General features: G+C 45.7%; 1 protein-coding gene across 1 annotated transcript in view; it reads left to right on the forward strand.

The window, feature by feature from the left end:
• The window catches only part of LOC117050421 (lipoxygenase homology domain-containing protein 1-like), a 168,667-nt gene that overhangs the window by 62,166 nt on the left and 84,436 nt on the right, over window positions 1–22,065 (forward strand). The window contains exons 25-30 of the mRNA XM_033156091.1: window positions 3,742–3,896; window positions 5,103–5,181; window positions 6,661–6,748; window positions 8,642–8,697; window positions 8,824–8,853; window positions 13,156–13,322. Of these exons, the coding sequence (XP_033011982.1) occupies window positions 3,742–3,896; window positions 5,103–5,181; window positions 6,661–6,748; window positions 8,642–8,697; window positions 8,824–8,853; window positions 13,156–13,322 (575 nt within the window). The remainder of the gene's footprint in view (window positions 1–3,741; window positions 3,897–5,102; window positions 5,182–6,660; window positions 6,749–8,641; window positions 8,698–8,823; window positions 8,854–13,155; window positions 13,323–22,065) is intronic.

The following is a 22,065-nucleotide window of genomic DNA, read 5'->3' on the forward strand; positions in this document are numbered from 1 at the left end:
ACCATTACAATATTGTTTCCTTGTGCTGATAAATAGTGGTTTGGGTAGAATTAGAGTGTTCCAAACAGCTTACAGAGGAAGTTGGGGGTGGGGGAGAAATAGACATTTCTCAATCCTTTGAGTAGCTACACTGATTCAGGGCTCATAAGATTTGATGCTAAGACTAAATAACCAACAAAGGAAGCACTTTCTTTCAGCAGGGTTGAGTGAAACTGCACTCTTAAGACCTCAGGTCTATTCACACCATCAAAATGTGTTCAGAAAATGTCTGTGTCCCTCCTTCCCCCCCCCCCCCCAAAAAAAATCTGCACGCTCAGAGGAAGTGGGAATGTATATAGAACTGTATTCCCATAGACTCTTCCATGCAGCTGGGAACCAAGCATGATATGATCCACTTCTTATAGTAAGAAATCACTTCTTCATTAAAAAAACAAAACAAAACCTGGCATCTCAGACCAAGTGTCCTTGAACAAGTACGTTTCCCATGAAGAGAACAAAAATCCTTTTTAAGGGCCCAATGTCTAAATGAGTATGCAGAGTGTCTTTTTCCTATAACAATAAGAAGACTTTCAAAAGTCAAAAGAGCAAGTGCAGAGTGATTTTCCTGAATAGCATCACCTTTCTGAATACTACAGCTTATACAAAGTTAAATAATACAGAATGCACACCAAGGCTTGTTTGTTTGCTTGTCCTAGTAACACACAAGGGAATGAATTTCTGTTTTACATAGTAAAATTCTGGCTCAGTGACAACTTTAGAAGTGAGGCACAACTAGTTAGCAGCTTTCTGCTCTTCTGGCCAGAGATACACTGGTACCTTGGGTTAAAAACTTAATTCGTTCTGGAGGTCCGTTCTTAACCTGAAACTGTTCTTAACCTGAGGTACCACTTTAGCTAATGGGGCCTCCTGCTGCCACCACGCCGCCGCCACGCAATTTCTGTTCTCATCCTGAAGCAAAGTTCTTAACCCGATGTACTATTTCTGGGTTAGCGGAGTCTGTAACCTGAAGTGTCTGTAACCTGAAGCATATGTAACCCGACGTACCACTGTACATATTTCAGCTGCACCAGCATGTCACTACTTCTGCTGCTGCAGTTTAGAAACTTCATTTAAAATTTAATTAAATTAAAAAAAGAAACATCATTGGTTGGAGGGCAAGTTAATACACCCACTTTGTAATGTGGTAAGCCGTACCTGTCTGATATGTTACTGTGTAGATGTGTGTATTTTAAGTCAGGCAACCAGGTTCCTGAAGTTTTCAAGTATGTGTGGAAAGTTGGTATGTGGTGCTCAGCCTAGAGTTTGTGTGGCATCTTATTTGTTGACAGGTGATCAATATCAGTAAGTGTTGAGGCTGAAAGGGACCACACACATGGTCATCCATTTGCAATGGTGCTTGGTGCAATGGCCGCTGTACATCCCACAAGCTCATGCTCAGGTTTTTCAAGTAGCTGGTGCAAAAAATAAAAATAAAAAATTCATTTCTCTTCGAAGACCTGCATGTGACCTCTGTTTTACCTTAGGTGAGAATGGAGGGATCACTGCAGAAATCCCAGCTAAAAGTGGCCTGTCCTTTTACCTAGCAATCAGTTTCATTCTCTCATTTTGCAAGCTGTGCTGCCTCTAGCATTCTCATACTTAAGCATGCACAGGCTCAGACAGGCTTTAGTGTTAATATCAAAGGGATATCAAATACACCATGATCAGTGTTAACAGAAGCTGACTTCTTGGTAAATCTGTTACCACACACAAGCTCCACTTGCAGTTCTCAAGCCAATGAAGGCACCGGTAGATTTTTTGGGGAAGCTGGTTTGCTTTCAGTGTCACTTGATGGTCACATAGGCTAGAGTTCGTCCTCCAAAATGTGTCTGTGCATGAGTGAGGGGTGGTCTGGGGGAGGGAGAGGCTTCCCTTCCTCTCCAAGCTTTTCAGTACAATATTTCATAGCAAGCACTTGTTTATTAATGAATCATGATTTCCCCCCACTAACTTCACAATGGCAGCTGTTGTTTATTGAATCCTGTCAGTGTGTACAGAACTGTGAGTAAAAGATTTGGAATTTTCTATGCATCCAAAAAAAATCATTTTTAATGGCTGTCTACAAACTGTGGCTGGAGTTATTAAGCTAAGCCTTATTGTGTAGTAAGGTAAAGGGACCCCTGACCATTAGGTCCAGTCATGTCCGACTCTGGGGTTGCGGCGCTCATCTCGCGTTACTGGCCGAGGGAGCTGGCATACAGCTTCCGGGTCATGTGGCCAGCATGACTAAGCCACTTCTGGCGAACCAGAGCAGTGCACAGAAACACTGTTTACCTTCCCGCTGGAGCGGTACCTATTTATCTACTTGCACTTTGACGTGCTTTCGAACTGCTAGGTGGGCAGGAGCAGGGACCAAGAAATGGGAGCTCACCCCGTCGCAGAGATTCGAACCGCCGACCTTCTGATCAGCAAGCCCTAGGCTCTGTGGTTTACTACTCTGTGGTTTACTACACCCGCGTTTACTACTTGGTGTAGTAGCCAGCTTGAAAAGTCCAGTCCTGTTACTTCCAAGCAAAGTTGCTTAAACCTTAAATGAATTGCTTGTTGTGTTTAGTTACTTAGTGATTGTAGCCCCACAATTGTGGAACATTATGCTGTGTAATATTAGGCAGGCCTCATGCCTAGTTACAACAAGCCCTCAACTTATGCGGGGGTTATGTTCCAGGGATCATACCTAAAGCCAAAATCACATATGGTCAAAAAACATTGTTTCTGTGGTGGAAGGGGTTGCCAAAGTCATTTCCCCCCTGAAACCTCATCCCCTTTTTAATATTTGCCAAGTGTGTAAAGATAGATGAGCACGTTAAATGCGTGTAAATTGTGGGCTTACTGTATTTTCAAATGGGCATGTAAAACCTGCCATTTTACCTTGGCTTATGGATCTGATTCTTTATTTGTATCCCATTCTTCCTCCCAAGGAGCCCAGGGTGTCATTATGTATCCTGTTGCTGGTGGCTGTATTTTGCTGCATTTTATTTTGGATTGCTAATTTTAGTAATATGGGATTGTTTTATTGAGCTGTTTTAAAATGTGATCTATGGAATTTCATTGTTGTATTTCACATGAACTGCCTTGATAAGGGTTTTATACTTGAAATGTGGTATAGAAATACATTAAATACATTAAATATAATAGCTTTTAAAGACTAATCGTTAAATTTACCCAGAATTAAGGAACACTTTCAGTGGGGCTTAGTCCATGTAAGCCTGCATAGCCTTGCAGCCTAAGAGTTTAGCACAGTACAGTTATATTACTAATTTCTGTATCCCTTGCCAACTTCTCCAAATCTCTGTCCTGAGCAGGAAATGAAAGCAAATTTTAAAAAGTGTGGGTGTATAAGAAACAGACAGAGACAGAGAGTGAGTCACTTCCAGACTGTCAATATTTTGCAGGAGGGATTCAAATACATGTTGGAAATTTAAGTTTGCACAGTTAAAGAGGATTAAATCACTCTGTTGCCCTAGTTCTTGTGCCGCAAGCTTCAAGTCACTACAGAGCAGTATGGAGCAGTCTTTTGACAGATTATGGACATAATGGAAATGTCATGATAATACCGGTAGCTGGTATTCAACTAAGTTTCTAAGAGTAGACCTATTGAAATCAATCAACCTAACTTGGTGATGTTAATTTCAGTGGGTCTGTCCTGAGTAAAACTTAGTTGAATACCACATAGTAGTAATGCTTTTTTTCTCTCTCTTTCAGTGGTACTCTACAAAGTCAGTGTATGCACTGGAACAATCCCTGGTGCAGAAACAAATTCTAATGTGTACATTACCCTCTTTGGAACCAGAGGAGATTCTGGAAAACGAAAACTTCATAAATCAAGGACTAATAAAGTTTCATTTCAGCGTGGTCAGGTAAAGAAAAAGATGCTGTTGGAATTGTCAAATAATTGAAATAATAATAATAATAATAATAATAATAATAATAATAATATCCTGCCTATCTGGCAGGGTTTCCCCAGCCACTCTGGGCAGTTTACAATGTATCTAAAAACATAATTAAAACATCAATCCTTTAAAACTTCCCTAAACAGGGCTGCCTCTTCTAAAAGTCATATAGTTGTTTATTTCCTTGACATCTGGAAGGCATTCCACAGGGAGGGCACCACTACCGAAAAGGCCCTCTGCCTGGTTCCTTGTAACTTCACTTGCTGCAGTGAGGGAGTCAGCAGAAGACCCTTGGAGGATGACATCAGTGTCTGAGCTGAGTGATGGGGGTGGAGATGCTCCTTCAGGTATAGGGCTTTAAAGGTCAGCACTAAAACTTTGAATCGTGCTCAGAAACGTACTGGGAGCTAATGAAGATCCTTTAGGACCGGCGTTATATGGTCCTGGCAGCTACTCCCAGTCACCAGTCTAGCTGTCACATTCTGGATTAGTTTCCAAGTCATCTTCAAAGGTAGCCCCACGTAGAGCACATTGCAGTAGTCTAAGTGGAAGATAACCAGGGCATGCACCACTCTGGTGAGACAGTCTGCATTGAGGTTACTTAAACTTATGTAATTGTACTAGTGCATTATATTTCAGTTAACTATGGGGGAGATTTATTATGTGGTGATCATCCACTCCATATGTTTCAATGTAGAGATACAATGTGGCTAAGTATTTCTTTTTCATGGTTAAAACAGAATTACTTAAATGCTCAGTATTCTTTACAGGAAGGATGGTAACCAAACCATTTTATCTAGAACTTACTGGAACACACATTAGCCATGTTAAAAACCCTTCAACTGCCCCAGGGCCCTGGTTGCTAGAGCTCTTGAGCTTTTTTATAAAATCTGGACTGGAGCTGCTCTAGACTCTGCTGAACTGGAGCACATACATCACAGACTGGTGCCCTTAACATTCCAGTGATTACTATTTCAATCAGCTAGGCTCACTTGCTTCTGGAAAAGCCTTTCTTCCCCTTGACATTTTGCCTGCCCTGGTAAGAGTACAGCAGTGATGGTTGGCCATGAAATTTTATATTTAATTTAAAATGATTTCATAAAATTTATACTCTGCTTTATTGTTAAAAAACCCCCCAAACAGTTTGTGATTCTCATTTTTGTGTTTCTGCAGACTGATGTGTTCTCCATTATGGCAGTATCGCTTGGAGTTGTGAATAAAATTCTCATTAGCCATGATGGAACTGATCCAGGTAGAACTAATTTCCTATTGACAGATCAGTTTCACAATCTGTTTAAAAGTGCATACCCATTTTCTTCTGTGTAGTCTCATGGTCTAAGATCAGACAAGATTTTCTTCTTCTTGCTGTATATAGAGCATATAGTTTATTCATCTTATATAATAATATATATTTTATAAAGATAATCAAATTTTATAGAAGAACTTCAAGCAATGGTGAGCCTTCACCCTTTGCATTACTGTTGACTCCTCCCATATTATAGTTGTTGTTTGGTCTAATGGCTTAATCGTAATTTATGGAAAAGCATGTGTACTTCTTGTCTTTCACATGCTTCCCAATAAACACAGTAATGTTTGAAGGTGATGTCCCCTTCTCTCCAAACATGGGGACATGTGGTAGACATGCACCAAGAAACTATGATTGGCTATTACTCTTGGTACATATATACTACATGCTTATGAAAATAGATTGCTTTGTTAAACATTACAGGTTTGTATGCAGTAGACATACACATCCGCGACATAAAATGTGAATCAGACCTATTTTTTTCTGTATGGAACAAACATTTGATGTACAGGTGTTATATCCGTTTTTAAAAAGAAAAGGTCCACACTGATGAAGTAATAAAAATATATATTGCTTTTTCAAAGAGTGGAATTTACCCACAATTCAGTCAGTTTAGTGAACATTTTTGTTCAAATATTTCACCAATAAAGTAAGTGCAGTGTAATCCTAGATGTGTCTACCCAGAAGGAATTCTCATTGTCTTCAGTGGAGGCTTCATCCTAAAATACCAAGTTTGCCAACTTTGAGCATCGAATCAGGGAAATGCTCACCCTCTTAGTTTTTAAAATCCAAAAATATAACTTGTTAAAATATGATAAAATTGTGTGGGTATTGTGGAGGAGTTATGTTGTTTATGAGTTTGGATGTCACAGTCATGTAACCAGATTAAATAAAAAATGTGGTTTGGTTGTTGGGAAAAGTTAATACCCCTGCAATGAATATATTTCTTACTTTAAACACATCTGAATCAAATAAATATCAGCTGATAATTTATTATATTATTATTTTAAGCAATAATTTGGGAAGGTTCTAAAATATTATTTCAAAATATTATTTCATTACAGTATTTCATTGAGTTTCTGTTGTACAATACAAAACTCTCCCCCACCCTACCCAAAGGCTAAGCATTTCATCCTTCACCCATGTGCAATGCAAACTATAAAAAAGAAGTGTTTAGCTCATCAAATATTCTGTTAAAACCATCTCAGACAAAATATCTTTCCTTAGACCTAAAGGTTTCTTATTTTTGAGGAAAAATAAGGTGTTGAGAGTATTAATTATTGGCTTTGCTCAAGTGAACTGTGTTAATCCCTTTGTCCTGATTATCTGAGTTTGATGTGATTGAATTCACCACCACCACCACACCTCTCTCTCTCTCACACACAAGCAATCTAAGCATAGGATGTTTTTGTCATTGAATCACAGGCAGTGGTTGGTTCCTTGAAAAAGTTGTCATCAAATTTCAAGAGAGAAAGGAAGAGGAAGAAGAAGAAGTAGTTTTCCCTTGTAATAGGTATGCTAATGTGGTTAATGTGCAAGTTCCTCATCAAAATGGAAGGATTTGTATTGATAATATAAACCAGAACAGGCTGAACTACATCTTCATGGCTAGATGCATCATTGCTGGTGATTCCTGCATTGCAGGGGGTTGGACTAAAATGATCCTAGTCCCTTCCAACTCTAAAATTCTATGCTTCTATGAATCACAGTTCCTCTGTCTTGTCTGGATTCACTTTATTGATCCTCAGCCAGTTCATGATAATTTCCATATACCAGTTCAGCACGTCTGCTGCTTCCCTGACTCAAGTGTAAAAAAGAAATACAGTTGGTTGTTTTCTACATATGATGACACTTCACTCCAAATCCCTGCATGGCCTCAGGAGTTTCATGCACACAGTAAAAAGGCATGATGTGGAGGCAGGGCAGAACCTTGAAGGACCTCATAGGGTTCAAGAGCAAGTCTGCTAGTACCATCTTTTCTAAATGGCCCGTGCAATGCTGGACACTGCTGGCTCAGACTGATTATTTGGATTCGTTTCATTTTTTCTTCAGACCTGGGTTTGGCATTGAAAAAGCATTGGTTGCCTTGATGGTTAATCTGTGTTGTCAGAAGAAGGAGTGTGCCCTCCTGAATCTTTCAGTGCCTTTTAATATTCTTGAGCATGATAAGCCTCAACAGACTTTCTGGGTTGTGGCTCAGGGGCATTGTCATTCAGTGACAATGTTCAAATGCTGGTGTTAGAGGGCTACTGCTTGGTCTTATGACAACCTGCTCTGCAAAGTTCCATCTTGTGTTCCATGAGATATGTTTACCTGAATCTGCTGGGTGAGGTAATCCAGGCATTTGGACTAGGATGAACGTCAGTATGCTAATGACACCCAGCTCTATTCTCCTTTTCATCTGATTCAGGTTAGGCAGTGGAATTATTATCATTAAATCTAGAAATAGTTGTAGTGGTGTGTTGAATTGATGTCAGGAATCAGTAATGGGTTGTTGGATGAGGGCCCATAAAATTAAGCAGAATCCTCATGAGACAGAGGTCGCTGTTGGTGGGTTGTTTGTCTTACTAGGGGCATAATTTTGAACCTTCTAAGGATGGGCTTGTACTCCCATTGAAATATCAGGCTCACAGTCTGAGGGTGCTGAGAGAGATGCAGCTTCTTATAGAAGGCCCAAGTAAACTCCATGATTTAAAGCACATTTTATTAGCTAAGACTGGTGTGCTGATGCAACTTACCGGTATCCTGAACAGAGATAGCCTGGCCATGGTCTGGTAACCATCAGCCTAGACTACTGCAATATCTTATATGTGGGTTCGCTTTTGAGGACTTATCCAAAACTTAATACACCCACTAGATTACTAATGCAGGCAGGCCAAAGGGAACACATTTTGCCAGGTCTTAATGGATGGCACTAAATGGCTTGGGAAGCCGGAATCCAAAGGACCACTATCTTCCCTATGTCTGTGCTGTAACGTTAAAATCTTAATCAAAAATACTTCTCTGAACCTGCTTAAGTGAGGCAGGTGGTAATGAAAGAGAAGAACTTTCAAGGTGTGTCATCTTGAATGTAGAATGCTCTTCTTTGTTGCAGTTTTTTTTTAAAAAATGTTTTGCTATGTTTTATTTTTTATTGTGTGTTGGTTTTGTAATTGCTGTGAGCCACCCTGGGAGTTGTTAGGCTGATGCGTGACATAAAATTGTTTACAGTAAATAAATCTACACAATTCCTCTGTATTAAGAACAGCTACCCTTGTTTATATCTGCAGAGACAATATGTAACTTGACAAGTGATACTTAGAAACTTTGTTAAGGGGGGAGCGGAATAATGCAGGGTTTCGATTTACCAAGACTAATTACTAACTGCCTTCACTGTAATTACTTTCTTTTTTTTTTACAATGGAAGATGGCTAGATGAGTACCAGGATGATGGGAAGACAGAAAGAGAGCTAATTGCCAGAAGTAAGTACTGAAAATAAGATCATTTGTACTATAATTATATCCTAGGTACCAAATTGCTAATTACACTTAAAACTATGGATTCTTCTTGTGAATAAGAATAAGATTGTTTTTGCTTTTCTATTTTAGAAAACAGTAATGCACCAATGGCATATAGAGGTAAGTTATATATATATATATATATATATATATATATATATATATATATATATATATATTCATTTCCTGTAGAAACAGTCTTTGCTGTTTGAATTTAAACATCATTCTGGGCTGAAGCAGACACATAAGGGGGGGGAGGAGGAACACATGGTTGCGTTTATTCAGGCTTGTCCATCTAGCATTCAATAATGGTTTAGTGTTACATGCAAATGCAGCCATTGTCTTTTACAAGTAGCCATTCATTGAAAGCTTCTGCTAACATGGAAAATACAAATCTTCTGATAATGATCTGTAGAAGGGGCACCACAAGTCATTTAGCTGTGTAGTGAAAAGGATGTCTCACTGTTTTCCTCATACAGGTGGGTAGCCGTGTTGGTCTGCCATAGTCGAAACAAAATAGGAAATTCTTTCCAGTAGCACCTTAGAGACCAACTGAGTTTGTTCTGGGTATGAGCTTTCGTGTGCATGCACACTTCTTCAGATACATGGTATCTGAAGAAGTGTGCATGCACACGAAAGCTCATACCAAGAACAAACTCAGTTGGTCTCTAAGGTGCTACTGGAAAGAATTTCCTATTTTGTTTTCCTCATATTTATTGTTCTATTCTAAAATGATTCAGAGGTTCCTCTGAGAGCAGATCCAAGGTTTGTATTGCTTATGCCAACATCACTGTCATTTAATAATTGGAGACAGCTACTCTAGCAAGCGAGTGGGGAAAAATGCATTGTGAAGTGACAGCAGGTCAGAGTTCATCAGGGTATTCTCATAGTATCCAGAAATAATGCAGGCTTAAGCTATACAGCTACTATGCACAACCATGTTTTGCAGATCCCTGCCCTGAAGTCCATGTACACCACCAAGTCCATTGAGCCTCTCCAGACAGTCTGTCAGATTTCTGCCTTTTCACCTGCTTGTTGCTGTTGCCCCAGTAACAGTCTCTTTTGCTTGGTCACAAGTTTTTCCTGTTGCTCATGCTCTGTTTCATCATATTATTTCATATCAGAGTTATGGCAGTCCATGTTGGTATTACTAGGGACAGAGGGACGTTTCATTCAGTCCATATTTTTAAGTAGACTAATTTTCACCTCCTGCACTAATACACCAATTGGAATGTAACTTCTCCAAGTTTTGTAATACAGTTCTCAGCTAAAAATATGTACCAAGATGATTTTTTTGAAAATCCTATATTAGGATAAGTATTTTTTAGGAAAGTGCACATTGAGCTAAAACAAGTACTTAAGTGTGTATTTTTAATATAAAATTACACGTAGATCCAAATTTAAACAAGAATTTTCATACATATAAAAGATTCACAGATAAATGCAGAAAAGGGATGCAATTGATGCTTTATGAATGAACACATGCAAGACTGACATGGACCAATCTGTCCATCCCTACTACCTATTTTGCTAATTTGATATGGCTTCGTTCTTACTTTTAAGGATCTAGCATCATCTGATGGAGTGCCTGCTGCTACACGGACCAGCTTGTGTTTTCTTGTTGATATTCATAGAAATATGGATGGAGACCTAAAATGATTGCTGTCTGTACTTCTGATTGCCTAGATTCAACTTGTAAAACACATTGAGCTTTAACAAAATATTGTCAGCTAGGTGAAATGCAAAGTTGGGTTTTCTATTAGAAATGGAAAGCATTTTGCAAAGAGGTCTTTAAATTACCTGGCATGAAGTAGGAATACCATCAAAGAAAAGAAGAGCAGTATCCAGCTTATTTTGGATTATTTTCCTCACTTACTGTCTTCTCCAGTGCTAATCTGTCATGAACCCTCATTATCACCCCAAGGTGGGTTTGTTGTTCGCCCTCTTGCTTTGCCAGATCATGTAATCACTTTTGCTCTGGGAGCTGCACCTTCCTTTATTCTCCTGCTGCTGGTCCCGTGGGTTACCTGAGAGGCGAGGTGCAAGCCCGGTCCATGGTCAAAGGTGCAACGTAGAGGCAGTCCGTAGTAGCTGAAACTGGGTGCAGGGCAGGGAGTCGGGCAAAGTCAGGAACAGGTATGCAGGCAGGGAACCAGGGCGGGTCAGGAGCTCAGGCAGGAAAGCAGGACAGGATTCAAGCAGGAACACCGGCAGGAACTGGTCACCAACAATATTGCTCCTGCAACTTGGGGCTGGGGCTGGCTGGCTCAAGGCATAGGCCGGCCCTGATCCTCTGGTGGCTCGCCTCTCCTGGCCTGGAGGTGAGCACTCCTCCTGCAGGAACTTAGTTGCCTTCGCCTCTCTGCCCTGAACCTCTGCAGCTCAGGAGAGGCTGGAGGGTTTCCGGACCCAGAGGCAACATCAGCTTCCCCTGACGGGGCTGAGAGTGGAGCACCTGCAGGCAATGGGTCCTCCATCGCACCAGGAGCCAGAGCAGACTCCGCTGATGCCTGCACCTGAGGATTCAGCACAGGTGAAGACCCTTCAGGCTCAAGCCCTAGCCCCGGCTCTGCTGGTTCTGGAGGCGGGGAATCCTGTGCAGGCTGGGATCCCTCGGGTTCAGCATCTGAGTCTGAATCCCAGGCCATCACAGCTACATTACTAATTAAAAAGATGACAGAGCATCATCAATGTACTGTATTAGTAGCAGTTCTGATCTCCCTCATCTATGTCAACAAGTAAATATAAAATGACATGAGAGGAGAAGCAAAGTGTTTGTTACAGCAAAAGGCTTTAGTGAGTTGAGTTAAAACAAGAAGAAATTAATTCAAATGTGTAGGATTTGAGCCTTTGCTGCCACAAGCAGCTATGGAAGCCTCTCATTGTGATTGTCTATGGGAAACCCACCCCATGCCACCCTCTACAGAATATAGTATGACACCTTATCTGTGCCAGGTGACACCTGCACCAGATCCCGACTGATTGAAGGGATCAATTAGAGCAGGATAGCATGGAAAACTGTGTCTGACTCAGCAGATCTGACTTCCATTCTATAATTGCTCTTTCTCTTCCCTTGATGAGGCTTCCTCCTATGACCTGCATAACTGTTAGCTCTCCACTGGTGATAGAGAAGTGTTGTGTATGGTGGAGGGGAATGAGCCAGGACAGCACATGCAAAGGAGAAAATGTGGTGTGGGAGTGGGAATTTTAAAAAATGGGGAAATAGGGAAGAATCATAGAATTGTGTAGAGTTGACTGGTAAACCAAGTGTCATTAGTCCAACCTCCTGCAATAAAGGAATCTCAACTAAGGCATCCATAACAGATGGCTGTCCACCTTCTGCTTAAAAACCTCCAAGAAAGGAGAGTCCACAACCTTCCAATGGAGTCCATTCCACTATCAAACAGCTCTTGCCGTCACAAAGTCCTTCCTGATCAGAATCTCCTTTCTTGTAACTTGAAGCCATTGATTTGGGTCCTAGCCTCCAGAGCAGGAGAAAACAAGCTTCCTCCATCATCCATGTGACAGCTCTTTAGATATCTGAAAATGGCTATCATATCTCCTCTCAATCTCCTTTTTTTAGGCTAAACATACCCAGCTCCCTCAACCCTTCCTCATAAGGCTTGGTTTCCAGACCTTTGATCATCTTAGTTGTCCTACTCTGAACACATTCCAGCTTGTCAGTATTTATTGATTCATCCTTTATTGGCATAATATGTCAATATCCTTCTTAAGCACTGTTGCCTAGAACTAGACATAGTATTCCAGGTGTGGTCTGACCAATGCAGAACAGAGTGATACTATTACTTCCCTTCATATGGGCGCTATACTTCTATGGATGCAGCCTAGAATAGCATTAGCTTTTTTATTGCTGTATTACACTGTTAACTAATGTTAAGCTTGTTAAGAAAAACCATAATGGGGGGGGGGGAAGAGAAAATAAAGTTAACAAATGATGTAGCTAGTTCATAAATTAACTTACTTGAAAATGTCACAGAGCAGTTACTCGTTGCCTAAAATGTAGTTGTATAATAGTGTATAACACACTGGTCTCCAACATCTCGTAGCCTGATCTTGTGTTGCCTTGCTATTGACATAATCTTAGTGAATCTGTGTTTTTTTGTGATGGTACAGAGCTTCTTCACTCCCTTTTTTGCTGCATGTGGCAGCTGTTTTGTGCTGGCACCCACAGCACTTTTATCAAGATATGAATGCTGGCAATTATTATTCTTTGCAAAAAAACAACAACAACAAATCACTGCAGTGAATGTGTGAGTACTTGACATCAAAAGTCCTTTCCTTATGTACAGCACTGCTGAAATTCATTTTAGTCACACAAATAGCAAGAAACCCTTCATAGTTCTTCCTCAATCTTATAAAATACAATTTTGTTTTGATTGTTTGTTTACCTTTATTTCACAGGTCAGTGGAGAGTGCTGGTGAAGACTGCTCAAGATTCCCCACTGTCACGGGAGTGTAAAAGAATCCTTGTGATTTACGGCTCAAAGGGCAAAAGTGACAATCTTCTTCTTTCTTCCCAAAGCTTGGGAGATATGCCCTTTCAACCAGGAGCAACTGATGAGTTCCTTGTAAGTTGCAGCTACAGCATAGCACAGAGATTGCAGTGGCATCTTGCTCCAGCCAAAGGATATATTTGGAATCCTATTATGACTGTAGCAAATGCCATCTCTTATTTACAAAGATGGCTTGATTGGTGGTTTAGTTTTTCTCGATATATCTTTCCTGTTCTTTTACAATCTGTAAGCTGGATGCAGCCAATATGGAATGCAGCACATACCCAAAGTCAGAAACAATGAGAATCACAGAAGTATCTATTGAAAGACTGTGTTTAGTCTATGGTCAGGGAGAGGTAGGTTCTATACATTTTCAGAAGAAATAAATTGACACTTTACAGAATATAGACAAATTGGTGACAACTGTCCCAGTGTTAGGCCATGACATTCCTGGGCAGTTGCTAGGGCCCTACAAGGGTGTCCTGATGTCTGTTCTGGGTCTCTCTTTATTCTCCTTTTATCAGTGCTAGGTGGCTGGGTCTGGGATCCATCCTTTTAATTTCCCACAATGCCCCATTTAGGGGCATTTAATTTCCATTGTATTGTATTGGGTTGTAGCTCAGAAGAAGAGCCACTATCTGTTTGATTTTGTGTCACAGTTAGATTCTTCTCTCCCATATTAAGCATTTACAATTGAGCTCCTCCACCTCTACCCCTATTCAGAGTGAATAGACCACAAACTTTAGTAAGTGTAAATGCTTTACTTACCCATGCATTGTTCAATGCTACAGCAGAAACAAAATGGATAAGATATTCCTGGTTACAAAATACAAAAAGTATATTCAAACATGGAGTCTGGGCTTGGGAGCTCCAGCCTCATACATGTGCTGAGCTTATATAGGAGGGGTGGGGAGCAGGAAACAACTCTTACTTCCCCACTCCTTGGAGAAGATGGGATGTGACATAGAATCATAGACTCATAAAATTGTAGAGTTGCAAGGGACCTCTTGTCCAACCCCCTGCAGTGCAGGAATCACTGTGTGGGCTTGCACCACCAACCTTCTGCTTAACAGCCAGATGGACTGACCCATTGCACCACACAGTCTTCTCTAGAAATTTACAGCTCTGTTGTCCTTTACTATTGTCCTATACTGGCAATAATGCACAGTTATGTTGCACTGCATAAAATCTCCCACAAAAGGTTCCAGGTTCAATCCCCTGCATTCACATGTAGGACTGTTAATTTGGACATTTCTGAGCATAATAGACCTACTGACTCAGTATAACACAGCTTCCTGTGTTTCTGTGTCTAGGGGTTATTGCTCAGAGTACTTTTGCTATGTTCACTATTGGTGGCTTCCTTGCCCAACTGCTGAATAGGAACATAGGAAGTTGTTTTATATTGAGTCAAACCTACCGTAATTGGTCCATCTATTTCAATATTGTCAACACTGACTGCTATTAGCTCTCCAGGGTTTCAGGCAGGAGCGGTTTCCAGACCTACCTGTAGATGTGGGGATTGAACCTGGGACCTTCTGCATGCAAAGCAGATGCTCTTTCATTGAGCTACAGCTCTTCCCCAAATACCTGTGCATCTCTTCCCCTGGCACATTTTTTCCTTATTATTTTTGATTGACTGCTTCACCTATATTAGAAGAGTCCTTCCTTGCATAACCTCATATTGGGGGCACTGGAGTAGAAAACATAGTCTGGCTTGTTACCTTTGCTGGTAGATTTTCAAACAGTGAAGAAATTTAATTCAAGTCCCATCTGACCTTTATAGCATACTCAGAGTGGAATCTATTACAGCAGGGGTCTGTTGGGGAGAATGCCTCATTTCAATAATAGAGCAATAGGCTGTTGGAAAAGCTAGTTTTTCAGACACTTCGTAATTGTTTTGCCCTCAGTCATGGTAGAACATGTATGTGCAACATTCAACATAGTGGGATCCTACTGCATCTGGTTCCTAAATGGCTCATGATACAGTTGACTAATAGTAGCAATAGTTTGTGTTTCTGTAGCTGTGATGGCCTGGGAGTCAGACTCTGATGCTGAACCTGAGGGATCCCAGCCTGCACAGGATTCCCCGCCTCCAGAACCAGCTGAGCCGGGGCCAGGGCTTGAGCCTGAAGGATCCCCACCTGTGCTGGATCCCCAGGTGCAGGCATCAGCAGAGTCTGCTCTGGCTCCTGATGGGAGGGAGGACCCATTGCCTGCAGGTGCTCCACTCCCAGCCTCTTCAGAGGAAGCTGAGGCATCCCCTGGGTCCAGTAACCCACCAGCCTCTCCTGAGCTACAGAGGCTCAGGGCAGAGAGGCGAAGGGAGTTAAGTGTCTGCAGGAGGAGTGCTCGCCTCCAGGCCCGGAGGAGAGGCGAGTCTCCAGAGGATCGGGGCGGCCCTAAGCATAGGGCCAGATAAAAGCCAGCCAGACCCAGCCCAAGTTGCGTGAGCAACATAGTTGCAAGCGTGTGCTCAACCTGCAACCTTGTGCCTGAACCTGCCTTGGACCTTGACCTGCTCCCTGCCTCGCTCCCCGCCGGACTGACCTCCTTTGGACCCCTAGACCCAGGACTGGACTTGGACCTCGCTTCATGGACAAACCCTTGGGGCCAGCACAGTTTGCTCACGCCACACCCGCACTCCCCCTTCGCTGGGGTGCGTTCGGGAGGAACTAATAGCCATGGCTGACCAGGCGGCTGCGCTGGTGGCATTGGCCCAGGAGAACCAGGCCTTGACCCACACCATGCAGCAGCTAAGCAATGTGGTTACGGCGCTTCAGCAGCGTTTGGATGCCTTACCGGCTCCTGGGGCCGCCGCCCCAGCTCCTGGCAAGTACCCCGTGGCCCTGCCAGAGAAATTTGATGGGTCCCCAGCCAGCTTTCCCATGTTTCTCGCCCAGGCCAAGCTGTATATTCAGGGGCGAGCTCGGGATTTCCCCGACGACCGCACCAAGGTGCACTTCCTGATCAGCTTGCTGAAGGACCAGGCGGCCAAGTGGGCGTTGCCGCTGCTCCGGCAAGACTCCCCCTTGCTGACAGACTATACGGGGTTTTGCAATCTTCTGGAAACCACGTTTGCCAACCCTCAGAAGGGGAGTCAAGCCAATCGGGCAATTCGGCGGTTGAAACAGGGCAAGTCCACAGTGGCCATCTACGCCACAGAATTTCGGCTGCTGGCGCAGGACTTGACCTGGAACGACTCTGCACTGCGGGACCAGTATCTCGAGGGACTTTCAGACGAGGTACTGGATCAGCTGGCCACGTTGGATCGCCCTGCCACACTGGATGCCCTCATCCAACGGAGTCTGCAGATAGATGATCGGTTGGAGGACCGTCGCCAGGCCCGGGGCCGCCGGCACTCCGGGCTCCCAGCGCCGGTGCTTCCCTGCAGTTCCGTGGCCAGAGCTGAGTCATTGGAGGAGCCGATGCAGCTCGGGGCAGCGCGGCCTCGCCTCTCCCCCTCGGAAAAGACTCGGCGTCGGGAGGGGAACCTGTGTCTCTACTGCGGTGGGAGTGGACACTACGCCCGAACCTGCCCTGAGAAACGCCAGCCGCAGGTGAAACGGCCAACCCCAGTAGCCGATGGCCCAGGCTACCTGGGGCCCCAAGCATCGCATGATGGGCCCTCACCAGTGGAATTGCAACACCTCATGATACCGGTGCGTCTATACCCCCCCGGTGGGCCCTGGATTCTCACCCACGCTCTGGTGGATTCGGGGGCAACCCGCTCCTATATGGACTCTGCCTTCGCCACTCAGCATCAGGTGCCGCTTCAGAACAAGCCGGAACCAGTACAGGTGGAGGCAATTGACGGACGGCTCCTACGCTCGGGCGCGGTTACTCGGGAGACCCAGCCCTTGGTCCTGTGCTACCAGCAGCACCGGGAGGTGCGAACCCTGGACATTGCCACCATGCCCCGGTTTCCCCTGGTGCTTGGGATGGACTGGCTGGAGTCGCACAATGTTCAGATCGACTGGGTCAATCGGACTGTACGCTTCCCAGACCCGGGTTCCCATGCTCAGTCCGAGTTAGTAGCAGCTGCCCCCATGGGGCAGGCTGTGTCAACGCTCCCTGCCGTGTACCAGGACTATTTAGACGTGTTTGAGGAACAGGGAGCAGACCAGCTGCCACCTCATCGGTCCTTCGACTGCGGCATAGACCTCCAGCCTGGGGCGCCCCTGCCTGTAAGCCGCCTATATTCTCTTTCGGAGCCAGAGCGTGAAGCCTTGCAGGACTTCCTTCGCAAGAACCTGGAACGCGGGTTCATTAGGCCCTCTACCTCACCCACTGCCGCTCCTGTACTCTTCGTTAAGAAGAAGTGTGGGGAGCTTCGCCTCTGCCATGACTACCGGGCCCTGAACAAGATCACCATCCCAGACCGGTACCCCTTGCCCCTTATTGCAGAATTGCTGGAGCGGGTGCAGGGGGCGCAGATGTTCACCAAACTGGACCTCCGAGGGGCCTACAACTTGATTCGGATCCGTGCCGGGGACGAGTGGAAGACGGCATTCGGGACCCGGTATGGGCAGTTTGAATACCTGGTTATGCCGTTCGGATTATGCAACGCACCCGCCGTGTTTCAACGGTACATCAACCACGTGTTCCAGGACTTGCTAGACAAATACGTGGTGGTGTACCTAGATGATATTCTGATTTATTCCCGTGACCCAGCCCGTCACGAGAGTCATGTTCGGTCCGTGTTGCAGCGCTTGCGGGAGCACCGCCTGTATGCCAAGCTCAGCAAGTGCGAGTTCCACCAGCGGTCAGTGGACTTCCTTGGACACCGACTCTCCCCTGACGGGGTGCAGATGGACCCTGGGAAGGTGGCTGCGGTTCGAGAGTGGGCAGCGCCCCGGAACCGCAAGGACTTACAGCGGTTCCTAGGGTTCGCCAACTATTACCGGACCTTCATTGCAGATTATGCTCATCGCACCACCCCATTAACCCGACTGCTGCGCCCCAAGACACCCTTCTCCTGGGATGAGGAGGCTGAAGTGGCATTTCAGGGGTTGAAAGCCTGTTTCCAGAGGGCGCCGATTTTACAGCATCCTGATCCCTATCGTCCCTTCGTGGTGGAGACTGATGCCTCCAGTACGGCTCTCGGTGCCATCCTGTCTCAGCAACACGGACCCGATGCGCCGCTGTTACCCTGCGCCTACTACTCCCGGCAGCTCCTTCCGGCGGAGCGTAACTATACCGTGTGGGAGCGGGAACTACTGGCCATCAAGGTGGCCTTTGAGGTCTGGCGCCATCATCTTGAGGGGGCACGACACCCGGTGGAAGTGAGAACGGACCACCGGAATCTGGAGTACCTCCAGACCACCCGCAAGTTGAACCAAAGGCAGATCCGGTGGGCGCTGTTTTTCTCCCGGTTCCAGTTCCGGATCCGCTACATCCCTAGCTCCCAAAACCGGAAAGCGGATGCCCTGTCCCGGAAACCCGAGGACGTCGCAGACACTGTACAGCAGGCAGTACCGACGACTATCTTACCACCAGCCACATTCCTGGCCACTCAGGAGGCCAAGCCACTGCAGGCTCGGGTGCGAGAACAGCAACGGGTCGACGCTTGGGCTCAGGAACGGCTCCGGGAACTGTCTGACGGGTCATGCCCTCGATATCCAGGGCTGGCCCTGCACCAGGGCCTACTGCTGCACCAGGGTCGTCTATACATCCCACCAGGACCATTGCGGGCTGAGGTTCTCCAGATGTCCCACGATGCCCCAGCAGCAGGGCACTTTGGGCGGTACCGGACCACTCATCTGGTAAGCCGGGAGTTCTGGTGGCCCCGCCTGAAGGCTGATGTGGCACGCTATGTTGCTGGTTGCGATGTCTGCCGGCGGGCCAAGGGTCCTACTGGGCGACCCCCCGGTCTGCTCCAGCCATTACCAGTCCCACCACGTCCCTGGCACACGGTCTCACTGGACTTTGTGGTAGACTTGCCCCCATCTCGTCACTGTACCTGCCTCCTGGTTTTCACGGACCATTTCACTAAGATGGTGCACTGTGCCCCCTGCCCGTCCATACCCACAGCTAAGGAGACGGCTCAACTGTACATGCAGCACATCTTCCGCCTGCATGGCCTTCCCGAGCGTGTGGTTTCTGACCGCGGCGTCCAGTTCACATCCCACTTCTGGCGAGCCCTGCACCAGACCCTTGGGACGGAGGTCTGTCTATCTTCGGCCCACCACCCGCAGACCGATGGCCAGACGGAACGGGCAAATGCGGTGCTGGAGCAGTACCTCCGGTGTTACTGCAGCTTCCAGCAGGATGACTGGGTCGATCACTTGCCATTGGCGGAGTTCGCCTACAACAATGCAGTGAACGCCTCCACCCAGCAGACCCCGTTCCAGGCCTCCTACGGCTACCATCCACGTTTGTTCCCGGACGTGCTGCCAGCTTCCGCGGTCCCCGCAGTGACAGACTGGCTTCAGGAGCTTCAGTCCCAGCAACAATTATTGATGGAGCAACTGCGCCAGGCCAAGGACACATACAAGGCCCAAGCTGACCGACATCGTCAGGAGGGGCCAGAACTCCATGTTGGCGATCGGGTGTGGCTCTCTACCCGTCACCTGCATCCTTCTCGGCCCTCACGAAAGCTGGATGCACGGTTTGCCGGCCCATTCACCATCACTGCGCAGGTGTCACCGGTGGCGTTTCGCCTCCAGTTACCTCCATCACTCAAGGTTCACCCAGTATTCCACCGGTCCCTACTTAGTCCAGTCGCCCCGCCCGACGAGTTCCACCCAGACAATCCACGACCGCAGCCAGTTTTGGTTGAGGGGGAGCCTGAGTACGAGGTGGAGCGCATTCTCGACTCACGATACCGCAGGGGGAAGCTCCAATACCTCATCGACTGGAAGGGGTATGGGCCTGAGGATCGTTCATGGGAACCAGTGGAAAACGTCCACGCACCTGCCTGCCTCCGTGATTTCCATGCAGCTTACCCCAGCAAGCCTGGTCCGGCCCCTCAGTTGAGGGGGAGGCCTGGGAGGGGGGATGGTGTGATGGCCTGGGAGTCAGACTCTGATGCTGAACCTGAGGGATCCCAGCCTGCACAGGATTCCCCGCCTCCAGAACCAGCTGAGCCGGGGCCAGGGCTTGAGCCTGAAGGATCCCCACCTGTGCTGGATCCCCAGGTGCAGGCATCAGCAGAGTCTGCTCTGGCTCCTGATGGGAGGGAGGACCCATTGCCTGCAGGTGCTCCACTCCCAGCCTCTTCAGAGGAAGCTGAGGCATCCCCTGGGTCCAGTAACCCACCAGCCTCTCCTGAGCTACAGAGGCTCAGGGCAGAGAGGCGAAGGGAGTTAAGTGTCTGCAGGAGGAGTGCTCGCCTCCAGGCCCGGAGGAGAGGCGAGTCTCCAGAGGATCGGGGCGGCCCTAAGCATAGGGCCAGATAAAAGCCAGCCAGACCCAGCCCAAGTTGCGTGAGCAACATAGTTGCAAGCGTGTGCTCAACCTGCAACCTTGTGCCTGAACCTGCCTTGGACCTTGACCTGCTCCCTGCCTCGCTCCCCGCCGGACTGACCTCCTTTGGACCCCTAGACCCAGGACTGGACTTGGACCTCGCTTCATGGACAAACCCTTGGGGCCAGCACAGTAGCATTCTTTACTAACTAAGCACATACAGTATATTTTAGTAAGCTGCGGAATCAGGGCTGGCATCCGTACATAGTATACTTGGGCATTTGCCAGGGCCTAATAGTGATGCCTGCCCTGGGCCCAGAACTTTGAGCATCACCAGACACCTGTATCAACCATTGAATTGCAGAGTTGGAAGGAACCCCAAAAGTCATCTAGTCCATATTTTATCTCCATATTACAAATTGGGAGGAGAGGCATGAGAGGTAAAGGCTTGCCTATCCTGACCCCTTTCCCAATTGTGTTCACAGTTGAGCTAAGAATGTGGAACTTCATTGCTCAGGGCTCATGATCTTCAGTAGTGTGCTACATTACTTTGCCAGAGAACAGCAGGAGAACATGAGCACATTTTTTTCTTTGTGATTATTTGCACAAATCTTTGCAAATCCAGTAATGCTGGCCAACATTCTTTGTGCACAAATTTGTTTTTGTTTCTTTTTAAAATAGATGGTCACACACATGGGAATATGACCTTCCAGATTTTTTTCTCTGCCCCACCCCTCCCCATGCTGACACAGCTCCATGAGAACAATTGCAACCGCTGAATTAAGCAAACAAGCTTTCTGCATGTTAATCTTACGTGTGCAATACAGAGATTTTGGACCCCTCCTTTATACTGTACCTTGCATTTTCTTGTCTCTCCCCTCCTCCCTAATTTTTTTTTTCTTGAGCTACCCTTGGCTGTGCAGCTCAAGTATCTGACATCTCACAAAGCCAGCCTGAAATTTAAGAGCAATAGCTGCGGCATGAAAATCTTGAGATGCCATTCTATTCCAAAACCATTTAAGCAACATCAAGGCTTGGTTGCCCTCTTTATACCTTATTGCTGAGGCTGTTTGAATGATCATAGGCTTTTGTTGCATTAGTTCACCTATTCCCATTTGTGGCAGCACAACTGGTTGCCATGGGAATGGCTGTGTGATGTTGCAATTAACAGAAGACTGCAAATTCAGCAAAGCAATATGCAGGCGCAGAAGAACAACAAAGATCTGGATTCAGTACGATAGCACTTAGTCAGGATTCACATACAAATAATATAGTACTGTTTATACAGAGTCAGCTTCTTAAAAACAGCAGGCCTTATTTTGATCCATAAATTTGATTTCTAATTATTCCCATGAATATGTGGGTGTTAATTTGCTTAAGTTTGAACATATATTTGGCACCAATCCAGCAGCTT

Source organism: Lacerta agilis, chromosome 7, assembly GCF_009819535.1.
Source record: "Lacerta agilis isolate rLacAgi1 chromosome 7, rLacAgi1.pri, whole genome shotgun sequence".
NCBI classification, from domain to species: Eukaryota; Metazoa; Chordata; class Lepidosauria; order Squamata; family Lacertidae; genus Lacerta; species Lacerta agilis.